The 21,123-nt window shown below is 35.6% G+C and overlaps 1 protein-coding gene across 2 annotated transcripts in view; it reads left to right on the top strand.

Moving 5' to 3' along the window:
* Nucleotides 1–21,123, top strand: part of bbs9 (Bardet-Biedl syndrome 9) — a 150,357-nt gene that overhangs the window by 63,902 nt on the left and 65,332 nt on the right. For both annotated transcript variants that reach the window (XM_028013515.1, XM_028013514.1), the window contains one exon: nucleotides 18,167–18,349. In XM_028013515.1, the coding sequence (XP_027869316.1) occupies nucleotides 18,167–18,349 (183 nt within the window). The remainder of the gene's footprint in view (nucleotides 1–18,166; nucleotides 18,350–21,123) is intronic.

The following is a 21,123-nucleotide window of genomic DNA, read 5'->3' as shown; positions in this document are numbered from 1 at the left end:
GTGTGCGTTTGTGTGTAACCGAGAGTGTGGCGGCCATGCGACGCCAAGCCAAGGATATTTATCTTGTTTTAGTGAATTCCCAGAGTTCCCCTCATTTTTTTTTCCTTCTCTCCCTTTTTTTCTCACTCACTAACTCACATCTCCCTCTTTTTTTCCCTCTCCTGGCTCCTTCAAAAGAGACTATTGAGAGAAATGCAAACACATATGGTGGGGGCATACTTTCACACACTCCTACACACCCCATACAGAAACACATGTCCTGCCACAGGTATGTTTGTGGGGAAAATGTATTTACTGTGGTTGTAAAGTTTGAGCAGTCTGTGTACGTGTGTGTGTGTTTTTATGATTACTGATATTGTGTGTTCATGTATCTGTGTGTTCTTCACATATATGGAGTACAGGTTGCAAAGCTAACTGTGTGTTTTATCCCATTAGAAGTGTAAGTGAACATAGAAGGTGATATCTGTGCTAGCATCACAGTAGCTTCCATAGTGACCTCTTGTTCTTAACATTATCATTGCTGGCATTTAGCGCTCTGTTGTAAGATGATGGAATTTCGTCTCAGCTTGCCAAAACTCCTTAGCTCTAAATTAGTGTCGTTTTCACTGGGACCACAACCAAAACCATCACCTCAGACCTGGCGGAGTGGGTGTGTGTGTTTGTTGGCTTCTCAGGTCTCTTTCGTCTGGACTGCATCAAGTGTGTGGTTCAGCTTGGACCGTGGAACTCTTTGTTTGTATAAAGAAGATCTGTGTGATTATGTGTGTCAGTCTGTAAGTACAGAAGATTTTTGACTTTTTTTCTGTCAGAAGGAAAGTTATCCTTTTATCAAGCTGCCTTTTATGATAAGGATAAACAACTACAAACAACGACCTGGTTACTGAGGCAGCAGTAGTTGCTCTAAAGGTCTTCATTAGGAAAAGTTCATTTTATATATATACTGTATATATATATAAACAAATTCAACGTGTAGCATAAACTTCAGATTTGCACCACTGTTGAATGGTTTTCTTTTTAATGCTGACAAAATACCATTAAATCAGTCCCTTGGTTTATGTGACATTAAGACACAGATGAGGGAGTAGCACTATCTAGCCGTTCAAGGTGAGATTTTTAGCAGTGCTTGCAAGTTCATTCAGGTATGTTTTTTAAATTATTTTACTCTTTATCTCTTCAGATTTGTCTTTTTATGTTTTTGAAGCTTAGCAACAGTGTAACCTTTATGTATTTGAAATATTTTTAACTTTCTAAACAGCCATTAATTTCAATGTCTAGTTTAGTGATGCATCTTGATTAGTATCATTGGCAATTTTTTTCAACAAGCCAAAACGATGGTTGTATTTTTGTGTTAAAATAGCCTAAAGTCACAATTAATACAAAAAACAGTTTGACTGTAAGGTTTCACAAGCCTGAACAGTGACTTTCCCTGTGTTGAATAAACTTTGTATACTTGTCTGCCAAAGAATAGGTAATACACACAAGGGGGACATTTTGTACCAGTTTATCAACTGATTATTTAAAGTAGATTTCTACAAACCTACATATAAATGAAATTTAGTTATGTCACTCAAATTTCTTTAGATTTGAGTTTTGATTGGAAGTTCTTAAAAAAATATTGCTGACTCAGAAATGGGAAACGCCAAGCTATGTAAATTCTTTTTGGGGGGTGAAAGAGGACTCTAAACTGGGAAGACATCATCATGATGGTGGAATGAAATGAAGAAGCACTCTGAGAGTCTCCTCAGTCCAGAAGATAAATATCCAGGCAAAAGCGATTACACCATTGAGGCAGAGGATACTGAAGTGGTAAAAAAATCTCTGTGGCTGCAGAGCATCAAGTGTGACACTTGATTGCTGACACTCATAGGAATAAATATCTTTGGTTTGCTACGTGTGTGCTTGTTTTCCCATGAGATATTTTGTGGAGGGTTCCAGGTGGCTATTAAGGAGTATCTGATCTTTCTCTACCCAAAGCGACAGTTGTTTCTGCTTTTATGAATCCAGCTTGCTCATCTTGGACTTTGATAGGGCTTCTCCTTGTGACCGACCAATCTTAGTTTGAGGAGTTCATGGACAGGATTTCTATGCATAGTCAGGATGATGAGTGGTTTGGGAACCTCTAGATCTTTTTATTGTTGCAGATGATGTGGTTGTGTTGGCTTCTTCAGGCCATGACTTCCAGTGTGCCCTGAAACTGTTTGTGGCTGCGTTTGAAGTGGGAGAGATGTGTATGCTTCTCCGGTCTGTTGTAGTGACGAAAGATCTAAACCAAAGAGCAAACCTCATGAATTTCTCATGCCATATCTACTGGCATGAGATATGGATCAATAGAACAGAATCTAAGACACAAGAAGCCGAAATTAGCTTCATCTGTAGGGTGGCTGTACTCAGATTTAAAGATTGAGAGAGGAGCGCATGATGCCTCTGGGTACCTGACTTTGTAATATTGAGAGAAGACTGTCAGGCTGACTCAGAACTTACTAAAGGGAATATACTGTATATCTCATCTTCCCTGGAGTTCCCTTGGGATCTCCTAGAATGAGCTGAAGAATGCCACCTCAAAGGCATCCTTCAGGTGACATCCTAGGTTTACCTTTTGGTACTGTTATCCTCACAACCCAATATCACATTTACAGAAGACAATGTATGGGTCGATAATCTCAATGTAACAAGGTTTTACCACAATTATTCAGAATGAGAAAACAAAGAATTGATTGTGGACTAAAATTTAATAATTTGATGGTAAAGTGAATTCCCACAGTTTTTTTGTAGTGTTAAAAAAGAAACACTACTGTAAGACTTACAGCAATGTCTGAGAATATTGAAGCAAGTTTTTCTAAGTTTACATATTTATTATTTCCTCAACACTGACTACAATAAAATAGCAGGACAAAAGAAAACACAAGCCAGACATGACAGGCTAACATTCAGTGGGAAAAAGAACAAAGGGGAAGGGAAATGACAGGTGAAAAGGAGAAAGGGACTGGGCATGTGTGTGTGGTGTCTCTGTGTGTGGTGGTAATTTGTAGTCTCTGTCTGTTTTGTCTGCTAAGATTAGACTGCCTTGTTTTGGTCTCTGACCACAAACAGACGAAGCATAATCTACAGTCACACAGAGTTCTGTTTCACTCATTTTGAAGTATGTTGTATCATATGATGAACTCAAACTCTAGCCCCACCTCAAGTTGACATTAATTTACTTAAATCTTAAGAATTTGCTTGTTAAATGTCATTTTTAATCTTTGACTCTAAAACATGCATGTTACAGAAGTAAATACAGAAACACGTTGTTCAAAACCAAAATCAATAACACTGTTGATGTCTGGCCGCCAGTGGTCATAATGTGTTGCTTTAGAAAGGATAGTTATATTAGTGGCTGAAACTGCATGTTTGAACAGAGCAAGTATTCCCCTGTGGTATGCTAACCAAATCAGGAAAATTATCTTTAATGTTCCATCATTTACAGTCCTGTAACTGAGCCTTTTCAGGGATTCTTAGTGGGAGTCTATAAATCACAGCCTTAACAAGCAACCAAAGCAACCATGTGGTTACTCCCTGTTGTGTCTCTGTTGGAGGCAGATGGTTTGGTATGTCAACCTGGAGTCATGGTTACATAATACATTTGTCAATGAATTCTGTGTTCTGGAAAGAATGTTGAATGTATTAATGACTTTGGATTAGAGTCAGAAATCCTTCACACTCTATGGACTGTGTGAGTTTATTTTACGACAATCTGATCTAGGATTGCTTGTGTCATTAGGCACCGTATCATAAACAGCCAAAACTGAAAACTCATATTTTATCTGGTATATAACTACATCAACAACCAGCACATAGTATTTCTGAGTTCAAGAAAATTAAATAAAAACTAAAGACAAAATGATTGGATTTATAGATTGGGGATAATCTTAAGAGTTTTTATATTTATAAGCAAAGACAAATATCAACTATAACTATTAGATCTTAGTATGATTAGTAGGCCTAGTATGACAAAACATCAGTTTCTGTGTGTATTTCTCAAATAATTCAGACTGCAAACAAATATCTCAATCCAACATTTGCCATAAGAGACAGTGGATAAACTCTCTGCTAACAGCCTTGCTCTCTCTCCCTCTTTTGCAGGCTAAATGAAATGCAGATATTCCTCAACATGTAGAATATACACCTAACTTTTAAAATGTCTTCTTTCACCTCTGTTCCCTCTTTGATTTTGTTTTAAAATTATTCCTTCAGCAACAGTAACACACTGAAGAGTTCTGTTGTACCCTCAACCAAGTGCTTGCTACATTGTGTGTATTGATCAGAAAATAATCAAATGTGTGAGTTTCTAGTCATGTTCACTTCACTGCTGGGCAAACAAGCTGTGTCTCACTTTCTTCTGTATGACTTTATGAATATTCTGTATCGTGTTTGTGTGTGCGCACTGCATTTTGTTCGTCCTAACAAATGCATTTGTGCATTTTCATGCTTCCCTAATTATGTGTGTTTTCATCCAAACAACCCACCATATTTAGTTTTCAGCTATAACATTTGTACATGCACAGCTTGGGAGGTTGGTGTGAACTGTTAATGACAGGCCATGAAGTGTGCGTGTGTACGCGTGTGTGTGGGGGCGTGCGTGCGTGTGTGTGTGTAATGAGTAGAGAGAAAGGCCCTGTGTGATTATAGGCCTCTTCGTAGGACCAGAGAGACTAAATATGGCTTCAGACTAAACACTGTCCCCCCCACAAACACACATGCTCACACAGCACACCACAGACCGCATACACATTGGCAACATACAGCACATATGAGAAGACTGAAAATAACTCGAAGATATTTTTATGAATAGTCAAACTGAAGTTATCTTCTTGTGTGTGTATGTGTGAAAATAAAACTAAGAACATTACAATTGACTGAACACTTTAACTCATATAAAAGTTGTATATTTGAAGAAGGTTTTATCATTTAAAAGTACAGCCTCATCTTACAGTTTTAACTTTTGTCTTTTCCATTTAAAAATCTTCCAAACTTAAGAGGAAATGCCAAATATACTTGTTGGCAGCCCCTGACTGAGAATGAAGTCTTACAACTAAGCTGACATGAGGAATATTTTGGTTTATATGCATTTTTATTGGTTTTGACAAATTCTTTAAACAGCAGTGTGCTGATAACAAAAATTATAAATTGCCATAAAGTGTTTTGACAGATAAAAAGTGAGATGAAATCAAGTCATTTAATACAGACTCGTCATATAATCTTTCATTTCTTTATGTATAAAAATATATAAAACTGCAGAGTCTAATGATAATAAAGTTAGAATTGAACCCTTAGCTGTTGATGCACTATTTGACTATAAAATGTGTCAGAGAAAGTTGACAGACCAACCAGGTGTCTCATATGTGAAGACTGATTACAGTTTTAGTTGTAGGTGAGCTTTGAGTCACACTCTGCATGTGAAAAGAAGTAGAAATATAGGACTAAAGGCAAAAAATAAAACTCCACTTTTCTTATGCAAACCAAACTAAATGAATCTTAAATGTAGTGCTATCAAATTGTCAAAATAAAATCTATAAAAATATTTTAAAGTTCCTTTGACATGAACAAATTCATGAACAAAGAGAACACTGAATAGAGATGAACCTTTTCAGGGGTGGCCAACCTCACACAATTATTCCAAGAGTGCTTTGACTCATCCAGGAGGCCACAACTGAACCTTGCTTCACCAAAGGTCAGAACATAAAAAATGCATTTGTGTAAACTTTGCTTCAAGTAAACACATAAATGAAACAAATAATAATAGTTTTATGTTTGGATACATTTAATAAACTAGAACAAAAAAAGATTTTTCATAATTTGATGTGCAGATCACTGCTTTAAGGCATTAAGAGGAAAATTGGCACATTTAGTTTCCCCCAGAACCCTTGAGAACAATTGCATAAGAGGATATATGTTGCAGGTGTGTCAGTGAGTTTTCTTACACCTATGAACTCTCAAGCATGCCAAAAATGTTCATGTATATTTTGACCATTAATGAAGGCATAACCCAAAAACACACACGGACACACGATGAACTTGCAGCTGTTGCTGTGAAAAAGGCCCTTGGGTTAAAACACATCACATGCTATTAATACTCACTTGCTAACTGCGTGAGTCGTATGTGTTCGTGCAGAGTCTCTTTGGGAGGTTGTCCGAGGGTGTTTGTGTCAAGAGCATGTGTGTTTCAGCCTGATTTGATTTAAATGCCTTGCCTTGGGGCATAAGTGTGTCAGTGTATCTATTTGACCTTTGACCTGAACCACACTTCTAAACGTGTCTATCTCTTAATGATGTGTTTATGTGTGTATATACTTGTGTTTGTGTATATGTTTAAGACTCATACCCTCCATCTCCTCCCTTTAGTTTCCTTTCACCTGGTCAGACCTCCAGATGTTTTAACTTTCCCTACGTGAGATTTTCTAATGTTAAGATGTCAAGACTTTATTTCATTAGTCAGCCTTCCTTACATATTTTGTTCTTTACCTGCTTTACTCAAACTCATAACACTGAAGCAAAATGCAACCGGTTCCAGACAGTTTTTTGAAAGTAGATAATTGATCAAACTATTTACTCCACTGTTCGTTACATGTAAATCTTTAGCACTCTAATAAGGAACATTTTTGAATCCTTTGGGAAATATTTTATGAATACACATGAACAAACTTATGTCCTTTTAGTTCAACTGGAGTGCAAAACTTGCAAAGTCAAACAATTTCTATTTCACACATATGGTTTTCATTTCTAAACGTTTCTTAGACATGAGAACTGGTAAATTTGATATGTATTTTTGTAACAACACCCTTCTTATGTCTGCTAGGGATTTGCACTTTGTAGCACATGCATACATTTCAACACATCCTTCTTTGTGCTTTTGTTTAATGAAAAATCATTTTGACACCTGTGATAATTCAAGAGCTACAGGAGCAGAAGTCAGGATGTAGGATCTTACAAAATACTGTTGCATTGTGTAAATAAATTTTAGGTAAAAAGGGAAATGCTCATGTTCTTGTAGTTCAAGTCTGCTGCCAGGTGTGAACAATAACCTATCTCAGATTTATGTTTTGAGAAAATATGGATATTTCAGGAAACCAGATAAGCAGTCTAATCATAGCTGAAATCTCCAGTTCAACCATGGTCCAGCTGGATCAGCCAAACCCCCTTATTATTTCAGTCCTGGGTGGGCCCTAACTAGCACATGTACTTATGTGTTCAAGGTCACCTCTGAACCTGCTGAGGTCAGCTCACACAGCTCGGGGCTACTGGCGGCCTGGGACTCAGCCCGAGTGTTAATCCCAGGTTTGGGTGACACTGCGGTGGGTCATGCTCTGTAATTTGGTCCCCTGGTCCTTCTAGGGCCTCTGGGCCCTTGGGACCACCCAGTGCATTGATGAAACTGTGCATTTGAGTTTTTGATAGAAGATGAGCTATTGTAACAGTAACCATGCATTTGTTTTCATATGTTGTGTTGAACTATTGTGTTCATTCTATTAACCCATGATTTCATTGAGTTTGTCTAAGGATACAAGACAGTCAAGCTTTGAATAGAAAATGTCTCTGTTAACTTCTTCTTGTAAGACTCTTCAATATTGCACTTAACAAATAAACTGAACTGAATTAAATTGAAACTAAGATTATGGACTATGAACCAAAAATGTATTTTAAAAATCTTTATGTTCTTTGCTGTCTTAAATAATATTTGAAATATTAAGAGGTTGACATTTCATAGAAATCATTCATCTCATTTAATTAACATTATATTGTCATATTTAGTTAAAAATAGTTAAAGAAACCCACATATCATATTTTATATTTTATAAAGGAATTAAATTGAAAGTGTTTTTAAAATAATTGTCAATTTATAATTGCCAAGAATAAAGTAAGAGTTTAGCAAGAATTCCCCTTTTTCTCAGTGATAGAAGTATCAATCGCAAACTGTTTTAAAGATTGTTTAATCTCTCCTGTCATTTTAAGGTGAAAAAAGTATTTAATTTGTTTGTCTTTTGTTTGTTCGCAAATAGAAAAATGGGTCCAGAAATTTCAACCTACGTATTAAATAATATGTTCAATATAAAATAGTCCAGATCTAGTTTCATCAAATAAGACTAAGGTTTTAACTAATGAGTATCAAATGCAGTCCAGATTTATTTAAAGATTAGGAAGTAGTTATCTGTATTGTCAAAGTATGCTGGTGATCTGAAAAACACATTTGAATCTCAGGAAAAAAAGTGGATTTTGTTCAACATTAAGAATTTACAGTATTATGCTGTATTATGACTGATGACATAACATTTCCTGTGATGTCATTGTCTTGATTTTTTTATATATATATATATATATAAACGAAGTCACAAATAATTGATGCTGTTCAATTAACTGTGACACCTTCCATCGTCTGGTTTATCGCTTGTGTATTTTACTGTTTGGGAGCCTGTCGTGACTACCGCTTGGTTTTCCTTAAACAGAAAGCTTTTTTACCAATTGGCATAATAAATAAAATGTGATTCCATTGTTTTGTACTAAAATTTTAAAGGTGCAATTAACTTTGAAAATAAATTAGCTAAACTGAACTGAGTAAATATGGTTTTTGTATGGTGTGATGCCTTTCGGTGTCGTTGCAATGAATCACTGACATGCAGACGTTTGAGCCGTCCTTATTAGACAGTTAAATAATTACTTTTTAATATGAAAAAAATAATCTTTATATCAAAGCCTTATAATAAAGTTTCAGTCCCACTTCACCAAATGAAGTCAGTCACTTTGTAGCACTTCCTGAGACAGACTTCGCTATTGTGGCAATCTTGTGAGATCCCTCACCACTCTCTTGTCTTTTCTCAATGAAATAATATTTTCTTCAGTTACTTAGAATCCAGCTAATTGTTTCTCTACTTAAGGGTCTTGGTTTCCTTAGACTCAAGTGTTGTACTGGTTTGTCTGTGTGTTTTGGGGGATTTCACCCAGGCAGTGAACTAGTGTTTCGCCTGCCTATATTTTAAGCTGACTGGTGAAAAAACAGCCTTTTTCATAACTGACAGAGGAAGAGGATGATGAAGAGTGATGGCAGATTTGCACAGCCAATCTTTTACTTCAGAATAAAGCTCTCTGTGACTTTGTGCTAAAGAAAAGCAGAGAGTCTCTGTCTCTCTTTTACGCTCCACCTTGCTGTTCAAGAAAACACAAGAGGCCTTTCGGCTCTTTGACGGAGAAGGACAGCCTCATAAATCAAACCCCAATGTTTCAGCAGCCAAAAGAAACTCATATATTATTTCAGTTTCTTCACATTGAGATATCATTTCTGTTACAGCCATGTAGATCACCTTGAAACAAGTGGAACACTTAAAAAGTAATGGCCACTTGATCTGCAGCACTTACTCTGCTTAGGAAGTCTTTGCAGTGTGATGTAATTTAATAGCTATGTCCAATAGGCAAAATCATATTTTCTCTCTTTCTCTCTTTTTTTACTGCTTTTTGCTATAAATTATTGGAAGTGGATAGTTAGTTGCCTGATCTATGGTATTCTTTTTATAGCCTGTTCTTATTGAATAATCTCGGCTTACATCTGTACATACCATTGACCTGTTTGATGACAAATCTTTGGTGGTCACATCTAAAGCCCTATTTTAAAAAATATTTTATCCACTTCCCTTAATAAGCTCAACATTACATGAACAAAGCCATGCTTGAGGCAGTTTTATAATATATGTATATATTAGAGTATTTATTAGAGCAGCGTTGCATCTAGGTATCTCAGCCCAAGCTACATTTTCTTTTGATTATCTTAAATTTGCTCTACAAACAGATCTTCAAATTTGTTAGTTGCTATCAAACTCTTTGTATCCACTGACGGATGTTGACTCACTTCAACATGCAGAATGCTTGAGTGGCTGATGCAGCAGTGGATAGCCTTGTCTTCTGATCAGTTTGACTAATAATCACTTAACTATTTTGTACATAGATGAAACTTAGAGCGCAAGATGGTGAAATTTAGTACAGTAGTACAGTAACTATGAAAAAAAACATTTATGTAAGCAAGATAGTTGCCTTTCGTAACACACCTGAAATGTTCGACAGTCAGTGGTTGAGCTGCCAGATTTAATCACACGAGCCCTTTTTTTTTCTCTAACTGCAAAACAAGACAAAAATCTTTTTGACAGATTCTTTGTCTTCCACTCTTTTTCTACTCATCTTTATTTGTTTTTCTCTCTCACTCTTTCTATTTCTTTTTCTTATCTCATGACATGTTATCAGGGGGAGTGTAGACAGACAGTATTGTATGCCTATGTTTGTTTTGACCTCAGACAATAGTGTCTGTCTGCTCATCTGGCATAGAGACAAAAGAGATGCTGATCAGTCATCTAACTGCCTGTAAGATAGCTCTGTCTCCTTCGTATGTCTTTCTTTTTTTTGTTATTCTTCTTTACTGTTTCCACTTACACTTTTAGGTCATGTCACGGTTTATTTTACAAAAAAACAAGTGTAATATTTTCTTGATTTTTGTTCAAACTGATAAAAAAAAAACCTAGAAAGTTTAGCTTTGATAATGTTTCTATCCATTCATGTTTATGTTTCATCAGTAACCAATAATAAAAGGAAAAGATAGTTCACTTTTCAATTTGGACATATACTGAATAAACATTTAGGACTTCCCGATATTAGCAGAAAACATGGGTAGCGAGACTATTGCTGAACATTATAATAAGATCAGTGATGATTAACTCAGATTTTTGTGACCATTTTCCATCATCTCTCCTTGAGCACCATTTTTGGTGACCTTTAGCAACTCAGCCACTAAAATTATCAACATGCAAAGTCTAAAGAAATGACACTAGAAATATCAATGTTGCAGATTTTGATATAACCTTTGTGATTCCGTGTATAGTTTAGCTCTAAAATGCAGTATAGATATTTTTCAACTGTGGGAAAAGGTACAATTGGACTTTTTACCCTCAATAAACAATCCAATAATTGCCACAGACTGGATAGCTGTATTGCCCTCTGAACTCGGGATCAATGAGGTTTGTTTAAATTTCTTCTTGTAGTTCTTGTTTTTGTACACTTTATGTCTCCACAATGATTTCCTGCGTCTATACAGGTGCTTAGCAGCACACATAAAACTTTAAAATAATAAATAGTCTCATATTGAACAAATGCAGATGTTTGACCCTGTAACTTCAACATTTGATTAAGTGCAACCATGAATCTGTAACTTGGCCTACATTACAAAGGGAATGTGGTCTTATGTATGTGAAAGCACTTCTGTCACTATGGGAGTTGAGCACATGTTAATGAGAGAGTGTTGGTAAGTGTCTTTAATTCCTCCAGATTCTGTACTTATGCCTGCATATGTAACTATATCCGTATGAGAGTGTGCATTACTCATGGTTAACAAGGAAATGGATTGTGTGTTTCCATCTGTCGTTAAACCGAGATACTAATTGACTCTTTAATTAAGTCACAGAAACAGAGCCTCAATGCACAGATGTGTACATCCAGCCATCTCTGGTACTGTCATTTGACCCTAATGTGAATTTCTCCCAATGTTTACGGTTCTTTTCTTTCTTTCTTTCTAGCAAATAAAATTAGAATCACCCTAGGTATCAGCTGATAAGTCATATTAAATGTTTTAGTATAAATAAGTGATCAGTAGTGTCACCAGTCGTAACCTGTAAAATAACAGAATACTAAACATTAAATTCATACATACATACATTTAAGGTAGATGAAGAACCACTGAGAACTTATTATTGATGTAATCAAGAACACAGTGGACCCCTGAAATTCTTGGTGGTTAGGAACAGCAGCTGTCTTAGAGTAGCAAAAACCAGTGAATACTTGAAACTCCCTCTGAAAACACTTATAATTCTGCAAATCAGAACAAAGGTTCCAATAGATCAGAGTGTGAATTACTCTGACTAGCCCATCTGGCATTTGCAACCATTCCACAATAAAAGTTACTTTAATCCTCTTTCCTGCTTACTCTTATCCTCTGTTTGTGCTTCAGTAAGTCATATTTACCACATCTACATAAATAAATGCATTGTTTTGCTATGTGATTGGCTGACTTGCTATCTATGTGAACAAGCAATTGAGCAACTCTCTCTAGTAAAGTGGCCAACAAGTTTTAATCTGTATGTGTGTGGAGTTCATGCTGTTTGCTGCAGCTGACTGAGCAGGAAACATCTAATATTCCAGCTCAGTGGGGGATGCACTCAAACAGGATTGTGCACTGAAAAACACTCAGCGTTGTTTTCCCTGTCATTCTGCATGTAGATAAAACTCTGGCCACAACCAGATGTTTTATGTTCTTCCTCTTGCAGTCATGTTGACTTTTACTAACTGGCAGTGATGTTTTACAGGAGCACATTTATGTTGCTGGCCTATTATTTAGAGTTGCTGATATCATGGTATGCTGAGTAAGTGTTTTAGACCTGTTATTCTTTCTCACTAAAACTTCTATACCATCATCCTTTTATGTTTATTGAAAGAAACGAAGAAGAAAGGATTCAGGATCCATTCTTCCAAACAATATATGCAATGTCTTAAAATAGAAAACAATTGGTTTAAGAATTTTTATTATTATTATTGTTATTTTTTTCAATATGTTTAACTTCACTGTTGATGTACTGAGTTCTGCGAGGCATATGTTTACAAGTGTCTAATCTTGCAATTGGGTAGGGCTCAGTAAAAAATTAATAATATATATTGAGATAGACACTTGATCAATATAAATAGAAAATGTCTATGCGAGAATGTTCTATAATGTTACTGATCTTTGATCCAGAACCACAAGGCATTCTGATGGATGTAGGCAAAGGAAAGACTTTTTCTGTTTAAACTCTAGCCAGGTATTCAAGGTCGGTGGCATCAATTAACTCATTCACTTTTTGGTTACCTAGCAACAACTTGTTGAGTAACTTGTGCAGCAGCGGTTTCAGGTTTCACCACCGTTCCTCACATTCACTTAAAAATAAAAAGCAAGGTAGAAAATGAGTACAACAGTTTGAGAGGAAGCGGTGGATAAAACAGGAAAATTTACATCTCCAGTTTGGCAGTATTTCAGATACTCAAAACAAAAAAAACTAATCAATAATTGTTTATATCGATTGATGTGAATCCCTTATATCATGGTACATTTTTTCCGCCATATTGTCCAGCACTGTAAACCAGAACCGTTTGCTATGAGGTAACAGTACACCAACTGTGCCACTGTGCAGCCTTCATCTCATAGAGTCTCCCTTTTTTTGGTGTTTTTTTTAACCTAGCCACATCGTTTGTATATGTTTACTTATGTTTGTGCTCTAAATCATGCATTCCCATAGATAAGGGGTACCCATGATTTTCTGTTTGTGTTTTTCACTACATTTCTTGTGGCTACAGTTACATGCGTGTGCATATCTTAGTGCAATGATGTGTGAATATACAAACATGGCTGCTTGTGTGACTTTCTGTATGTGGTTTGTTGCTCCTTAGTGGGGGAGGTTAAACAAAATGCAAGGATAGATCAGAGCTGAAAGATTGAATTTTTCCATTCCCTCCTTTTTTCAGATTGCATTTAAAATTTCAGGGTTGTGTTGGTTCTGGTCCTAAAGAAAACACTCCCACAAAGTTACTCCATGTCACTGAGATTTTAACCAGGTTTAAGCACCTAAGATGAAGCAGAATGTCTCTTTTATGTGTGTTGAATAGACTCCAGACTTTTTCACAAACACATTAGAAGGTCTTGACCTCAGCAGCTTCAACTGCAGGTTGTTTAAGGTCACCAGTAGTTCAGCTGTTAACATACGTCTACTGTTTTCTACTGTCTGTCCCTTTGCCTCAAAGAAAAGTGTTGAAAACATCTTGGGTGTCAGTTTTTTGTTTATATCTATTCTGTGTGTATTTAAGCAAGTATATATGTATTTTGCCAATTCATATATAGGTTTTAGGCTCACATGTGTATTCTTTAATCTCTAGTTGTGTGTGTATGAGTGTGTCCAGGCTAAATGTACCTTTGTGTTCTCTCAGCTGGCATCAATCAGAGTGTGTGTGGAGCCCAGTAGCTGCCAACAATGAAGTCCTTCAGCGAAGCAGGAGCTTTTATCAATACACCCACACTTTCAGAAACCCCCCTGAGCAGGGTGGTTTGGGACATATTTGTGTATGTCTTCAGAGTGATGAAGATGTGTTTTTGGCTGTTGAATAGAAGGAATGCTAAAAAATCCAAAAATCTTGTTGGCTCTGGATAGTAGGATTTTATAACTCTAAAGAATATTGAATGGTTACAAAAACAAGAACATTGCCACAAAGTGACATAAAAACTGTACGTTTAAAAAAGGTGGGCATTTGGATGTTTTTTTGTTTTGAAAAGTTGAGGTTTAACCTCAGTAGCGCTTTGAATTTAACTCCCTCACAGACCAACAAATGAAGGAATTTGTGGTGAAACCATGAAGCTGTGAAAGTATTCTGCTCCTGAGGCTGGCAGCTTTGCTATGCTTCAACATGGTAGTCAAAATAGTCTTATTTTATCCACTAAAAGCTCCTTTATAATGGGAGAGCTATTTCTCAAGATTTGGCTTGAGAATTTAATATTTCAAAAATCTGCTAAAAACCAACTGTTAATAACTCTTATGAGACTTATTATACTTTGTTTGAAGATGTAGAAATTTTATTTTTAAGCTGTTAAAGTAATTAACCCCCATACCAGAGCTGCATTGGTTATTAAATAAGTAATTAGACTGTTGGTAAGTTAACTTATTGAGATTGTTTTCCATAATGCATGTATATTTTAAATGTACATCATATTCTAGATGCTCTTAGATTTCATAGCTTTAACTTTCTGAAACTTGCAAAAACTCATTTTTGTAGCTAGTCAGTGATCCTGCTACCAGGTTCAGAAGTTTAAAGCTTTGCCTCAGACCATTCCCAGATAGTGTTCATTGCACTATAAAATGGACACATTTTTAGTGAGCATATAATTCCAACTTTTTCAGTTATGGTTATATATTTTGATGTCTTTTGTTTTATGACTAATAGGATGGCCTTGTTAGCCATGTCTTTGCTCTGTCTGCTGGTATTTTATTTTTAAAAGTTCTTTAAGAATAAAGGTAAAACCGTGTACCGGTATTTGAAAGAAATTGAGGGTTTGCCTTTATAGCTTGTGAATATATACAAATTCCTGAAACATGTCAGCCATTTTTAGGCTTTTATATTCATTGTTGGGTGTATTTTTATGGGTTATGTGGAAGGTGTGAGTGACACAGCACCTACGGATGACCCCAGCCACAGGGACTTTCTGAGGTTACCACAGGAATCAAGGGGAAGTGAACTGGTGTTTTAACCTGTGTTTGTAGCTTAGTGTTACGTAAATAGAAACGGCTTACTTTGGCAATTACTTCTCTATCCTGGTACACAGACACATGCACACCCCCACACACATTCACACACAAGCATTACCTCTTTAAGTCTTTGCTTTCTGTTTTCCTAGGATCAAATGCCAGGTTCTGAATCCATTTGTCAAACAAGCGGCTGGTGTACGTTGGCACTTTGGCCTGCACATCACTAATTTCTCTGAACACACAGTCGTCCATTAGTCCCAGATCTGCTTTCACCTCTTCTTTTTCACTCTCTGTCTGTTCATCTTTCTCATCCTCCTCCCTCATCTCCCGTTTCCCTCTTTCTCTTTGTCCAACTTGTCCTTTCTTGTTGTCTTGGTTTTCATACATCTTGCTCTGTCATCGCTTGTCCTTTCCACTCCACTCATCTCCACCTCTTTGTTGTTGCAGTGATGGAGGGAAAGAGGGATTGACCCCCGGCTATAGGTCAGATTCAGCTGCTCCCACCACGCCTAATTAATGCATTTATTTGTTCTCAGTTATTTACCAGTGTTCTGTAATTTAATAAAGTCTAGAAGCTTTAGTTTTTTTCTGCCATTACGTGTATCTTAATCTTGCTTCTCTCCTCACTATGCTGTAGCTTCATAGAAATTTAACTGTTTTTGCATAGCCAACTCATTGCATACACAAATCGCCATGGTTGAAAAGGTGGAAATATATTCATGCATCTGAAAAATGAAATCACCCACATTGGAATTGGATTATCAGTTCTCAGAAAATTGAGAGTAAAAATTGGATAGTTACATTTCTTTCCATAGATAAATCTTTTGTCATTAACCAGATGGCAACATATGCCATTATATCATTATAATGAAATTATGTATCTACTGATAGCTTTAATCACATCATTATTATTAGTATTATTTGAATTTCACAATTCAAATCACATTTTCAGTTAAAAAAGTTTCGGTAACCAGCATAAATATCTTTCAGCTAAGTATATTATCATAATTAAGTTTGCTGATTAAGTTTTTCAGATTTCCAAAATACCTATGTTCTTCTTTCCACAAGGATACTTCAATCTATTGGTTGAGGGAAAACATTTGTGTGATTTACATGTGTAAACAAGTGGAAACTACTAGCAGCTGTATCTAAGATTTCATATTAATTCCTACTTTGTGTTTTGATGTAAATTCCAGCTTGTGAACCTCCAGAACACCCAATTTTATAGTTTTGGATTTTGAAGAGAAAAATAATTTATGAGGTTTGAAAGTTTTACCAATGAATATGCTGTGTTTAATTTGGGGATGTGGTGAATGCCTGTAAAGAAATGGAATGCTGTGATGAAGTTATTTAGGATGAATTTAAGCAAACATCAACAGGAGTAAATCAGCCACCTGAGGGAGCAACCGGTGACAGTAATGAAGGAGCTGCAGCTTGATGCTCATAAATCTGTTTCACAGACTGCGCAGTCAACACTTCGAGCATTTTGGGATAAATGTAAATGTTGTACAGAAAGTCACCTTGACTTTGATTTATAGTTGTTGAGGAGAAAAAGTTGGAATTTATTTATTTATGCATTTCTTTGAATACTTTGAAAAATGTTAGTGCCTGTTCATCCTCCTACATGGTGAAAAAAATCTGGAAATAAAAATGCTAAACATTTAGTTTTTTGGTATAAATAGTGCCCTACAAGATATTTTCAACATGAACATCCCAAGGTTGTTTATTTTGGTATTACACCTCAAGAAATTCAAAAAAGAAACAAATATCTAATGACCTTTATTTTTAACAAGTAAAATGAGCGGTACAAGAAAATGGTTATCACAGGACAAACTGACCGTACATGACTAAATGGATATAACATTTGATGCATGTAAAATGACGAAAAAAAATAACAGCCTTTCTCAATCACAAGACTGCAAAATTTAGTTTCTGGTGGCAAAATTAGTTAACATAAGTCAAACTCAGAAGACCCAATTTTATTTTTACAAGCTAAGAATCCACCCTGATAATCCACTCTATTGTAGTAGATAGACTTTATCATTATTTAATATTATGGATATTATGTTTGAGTTTATTTTTTCTTATTTATTTGTGTTCCTTGCAGTTTACTTAATTTTATTTTATATTAGCAAAAGTAAAAGTTTTGTTTTGTTTTATAAAAGTTTTGTTTTAATTATCATGATGCACAGGTCTACTTTTCTTTATGAAAATTGGCATTATGATATTGTGAGTAGGGGTCGGCATTTACCCTGTTGCATATCATTTATTGTGAAAAAAATCGTATTATGATCAGAATTTTGATTTATCATAGTAAGCTGAAATTCATAGTCAATTCAGGTTAGCCTGAGAAATAAAATCTCAAAACTGGCAGTATTATCAGAATTTTTTTATTTTTTATTTTTATTTTTTGCTATTTTCTCCACTGTCCCACAAGACCATCAATAAATATCAGTAAATTTGAAAATATTAATACATGCAGCTACTGTTTGCAGTTAAGCAATTTAAATCAAACTTTATTAAGTAACAGGCATCCTGAAGATGCCTATTTCAAAGTAAAAAGTTTTTTAAGAACATTTGTGTTTGTGGCACTATAAATGCTGTGCCATACTGTTATTATGCAGTTACCTAAAGTATGAGTGATAGTTTGTTTTCTATCATAATCTTTACCGTTCTCACAATATTACCACAAAATTTCACTATAAAATTCTGTTTCTGCATTGTCCACCCCTTATTGTATGTGATTTATAAAATTTGCTTCCTTAAGAATCAATAAAGATAAAATAAAGCTAAAAAAATAAATATTTCAGTTCCTCACACGTCTCCGTCTACTCCAGGTCATTGCTTTGGCCGAGGCTGCAGAGGAGAACTGGGCGCTACTGGAACAGGCTTTTGTCCGTCTGCGGAGCTCCACTCACCTGCTGGTGCTGCTCCTGTCCCTGTGGCAGGGCCTGACCCCCGACCAGACCGCCATTCTGGAGGCCACCTTGCTGCCGCTGCTGCAGGACACACCGCAGCTGGTACACACACATACACACCCCTACAGGAGGCAATTAACATGTCAGTGTCCTTCCATCCATCTGTATCCTGCTCGGTAAACACACCCCCAGCTTAAACACACACTCAAAACTTTTAAAATATATTAAGTACCTCTGGTCTCTGAGGATTTCACACACACTCAATCACACCCCAACTCGACTTCTCTCAACACTCACCTGTCAGCTCCATACTGTGAGTGTTTTCTGCACTACCTTTTTCTGAGTTCAGCATTAAATCTGTTTGAGTGTGGTTTCAAGACAAATATGATGGAGTTTAGCTTTTTAATAAGAGTCAGAGTCTGAGTTTTGCTGTGGTAGATTATAGCTGTGATGAGTGTGTATTATGCATGTTACAGGAGACTTGGCTCTATAAACATCTTTGTTGACAGAGCTCCAGCATTTATTGCAACCACACTGCAAAGGACCTCTTTTCCAATAGAAGCTGTGTATGTTTTTATTTTTATTAGAATCATTTCCATTAGAATAACAGCTTTTTCAGTCCAGTAGCACTAATTGGAACATGGATCATTGGAATCAAATTTTTCAACCCAATGAAACATCATGTTAAAGGTCTTGGTTTGTGTTATCGTTAAACTGTGGTTGGTTTAGAAATTAGATTAAAGTGGTTAGGGTTTTTTTTGTGATGTTGTGAAGTAAAGTCTGAGAAACTAAGGTTTCTGTAATTGTAGAAATGATTTATATTTGTCTTTCATTCTAGTGTTCCATGTGAACATTTGAATAAACATACGAAAATAACTATATAGGCAAAACTTATAGTAATTGACCATGTTGCACATGTCTCTAAGGTTACTAATGCAAACATTGGCACAACATTTATGCCTCAGTATGACTCAACATTGACTAATAAAACTAGCCAATCAGATGAGAGATTTTGTTGCTTTTTTTTAATCCACATGAAATAAGGGTTTTTCTATGTGTTCTACTGTTTAGCCTTACTTTGTTTCCAACCATCCATAATGCCAAATTAGATGCAGTGCGTTTTTACTTCTGTTTTCAAATTAAAAAAGGCAACTGATAGAGATAATTAAACTTATTTAGTTTTAACCTTTAAATATTTCTTTGCAGTTCAACACCAGAGGAAGTATGTACTTTAGAAATTAAATGCTGTTTATTTGTGTAACTTGAGAATCCCATTAGCTACAAACAACTATCTGCCCTAGATTGATGTCACCAATCTGTACCTGAATTTGCTCTAAAATAATAATAATGATGAATAAATAATAATACATGTAGAGTTTTATTATGTTTTTTTTTTCTGGGTACTCCAAATGCAACAAAATATTTCTTGTGTTTCCCCAGTTTAAATGGTGATTGTAAATGGTGATTGTCCAATCACCTCGAGGAATAAAAATTATGTCATAACTTGGTAAATTAGACCTGTAATTCAAAAATGTTTATGCAGAGAGCAGCTGAGTTTCCCATGTACTCTGCCTTCTGTAAAAGGTTGTTCACAAAGTGTAAAAAATTGCATAACTCAATAATAATAATAATAATAATATATTATTTATATTATATATATTTTTGTGCAGTGTTCTAATTTTTATAACTGCCCATCTTTGGTTCGTGTCAGTGTGTTAAATTTTCCATGACTCTGATCAGTTCCCTGGAGCTTTCATTACCAGTAAGTCTATTTCCAGAACTGTCTGTCTGTCCCAACATTACACAGTCACATCAAAACAGCTGCATGGAAAGCATCTTACAAAACTTACAGAGGACGAGAGAGAGCGATAAATTGTGGACAAAAATAAGTTAAGAAGGACAACTGATAAGCCTTGATGGACTTTGAAAGTGTGTCTGTTTTCATAACTTGGATTATTGGCATTAAGTGAATTAGAAATAATTAGGGTCACATCAAGAACATTAAGGCAAACAGGTGGACTGACGAGCTATTTTCAGACAACGCGGCACTGTCACATCACACTGTCACTGTAATGTGACTGTGTGCATAAAAATGTGATGATGTAATCATCTGCATATATTTTGACTTAAAATAGCTTTGAACTTTTAGCACTTTGGCTTATAATAACATGGGAAGCACCAAAATAAAAATACATCAAATTATACACTGGAGTTAAACTAAAGGTTTCAAAACATTGAACAATGACTTTATCAATTAATGTGTTAAAAGGTATCAAATACATGTACACAAACTGTAAATGGCTGGACTTTGTAGTGGAAATGTGTCTTATCTAAAATTGAATGACTATATGTTTCATCTGTTATTAATACAACTATAAAAAATGCAGTTAATCTTTTCTTGTTAGTTTTATTAAGGAATAAGGAATCTTCTGAATTTTTAGAAAATTATTTTGGTGCCAGTGTGAATCCACCTCAGCCCACTCTTGACTTTTGACCTTTTCTGTGACCCTGCAGGTGAGGTCAATGCAACTGAGTGCAAGTACGGATTTCTTTAAGAGGGATAAATCCCTGGAATGTCACAAACATGAATAAAGTCAGAGAACAGGATAGACGGCTGAAGTGCTGGATTAACAGAAAACAAAGAGGCGTGGAAGAGATAATGAGGAGGAGGAGAGAGACAAAAGAGAGGAGAGTTGAAGGAAAAGAAAAGATTTAGTTTGCTTCTAGATTCCCAACAAGTTTTCCAAGAAATGATTCCAACTTAAACTGTTACTGCAGTTGCAAATGTAATCATTTTCAAAAGTGTTTACCATTTTTCATCCCCATAGACAACCCAGAGGCTAATCTTGTTAACATTTTGCAACTCCTTAGATAAA

The sequence above is a fragment of the Xiphophorus couchianus genome, chromosome 3 (genome assembly GCF_001444195.1).
Source record: "Xiphophorus couchianus chromosome 3, X_couchianus-1.0, whole genome shotgun sequence".
Taxonomy (NCBI): Eukaryota; Metazoa; Chordata; class Actinopteri; order Cyprinodontiformes; family Poeciliidae; genus Xiphophorus; species Xiphophorus couchianus.
Note: the sequence above shows the minus strand (reverse complement) of the source record. Positions and strands in the feature narration are given on the sequence as shown.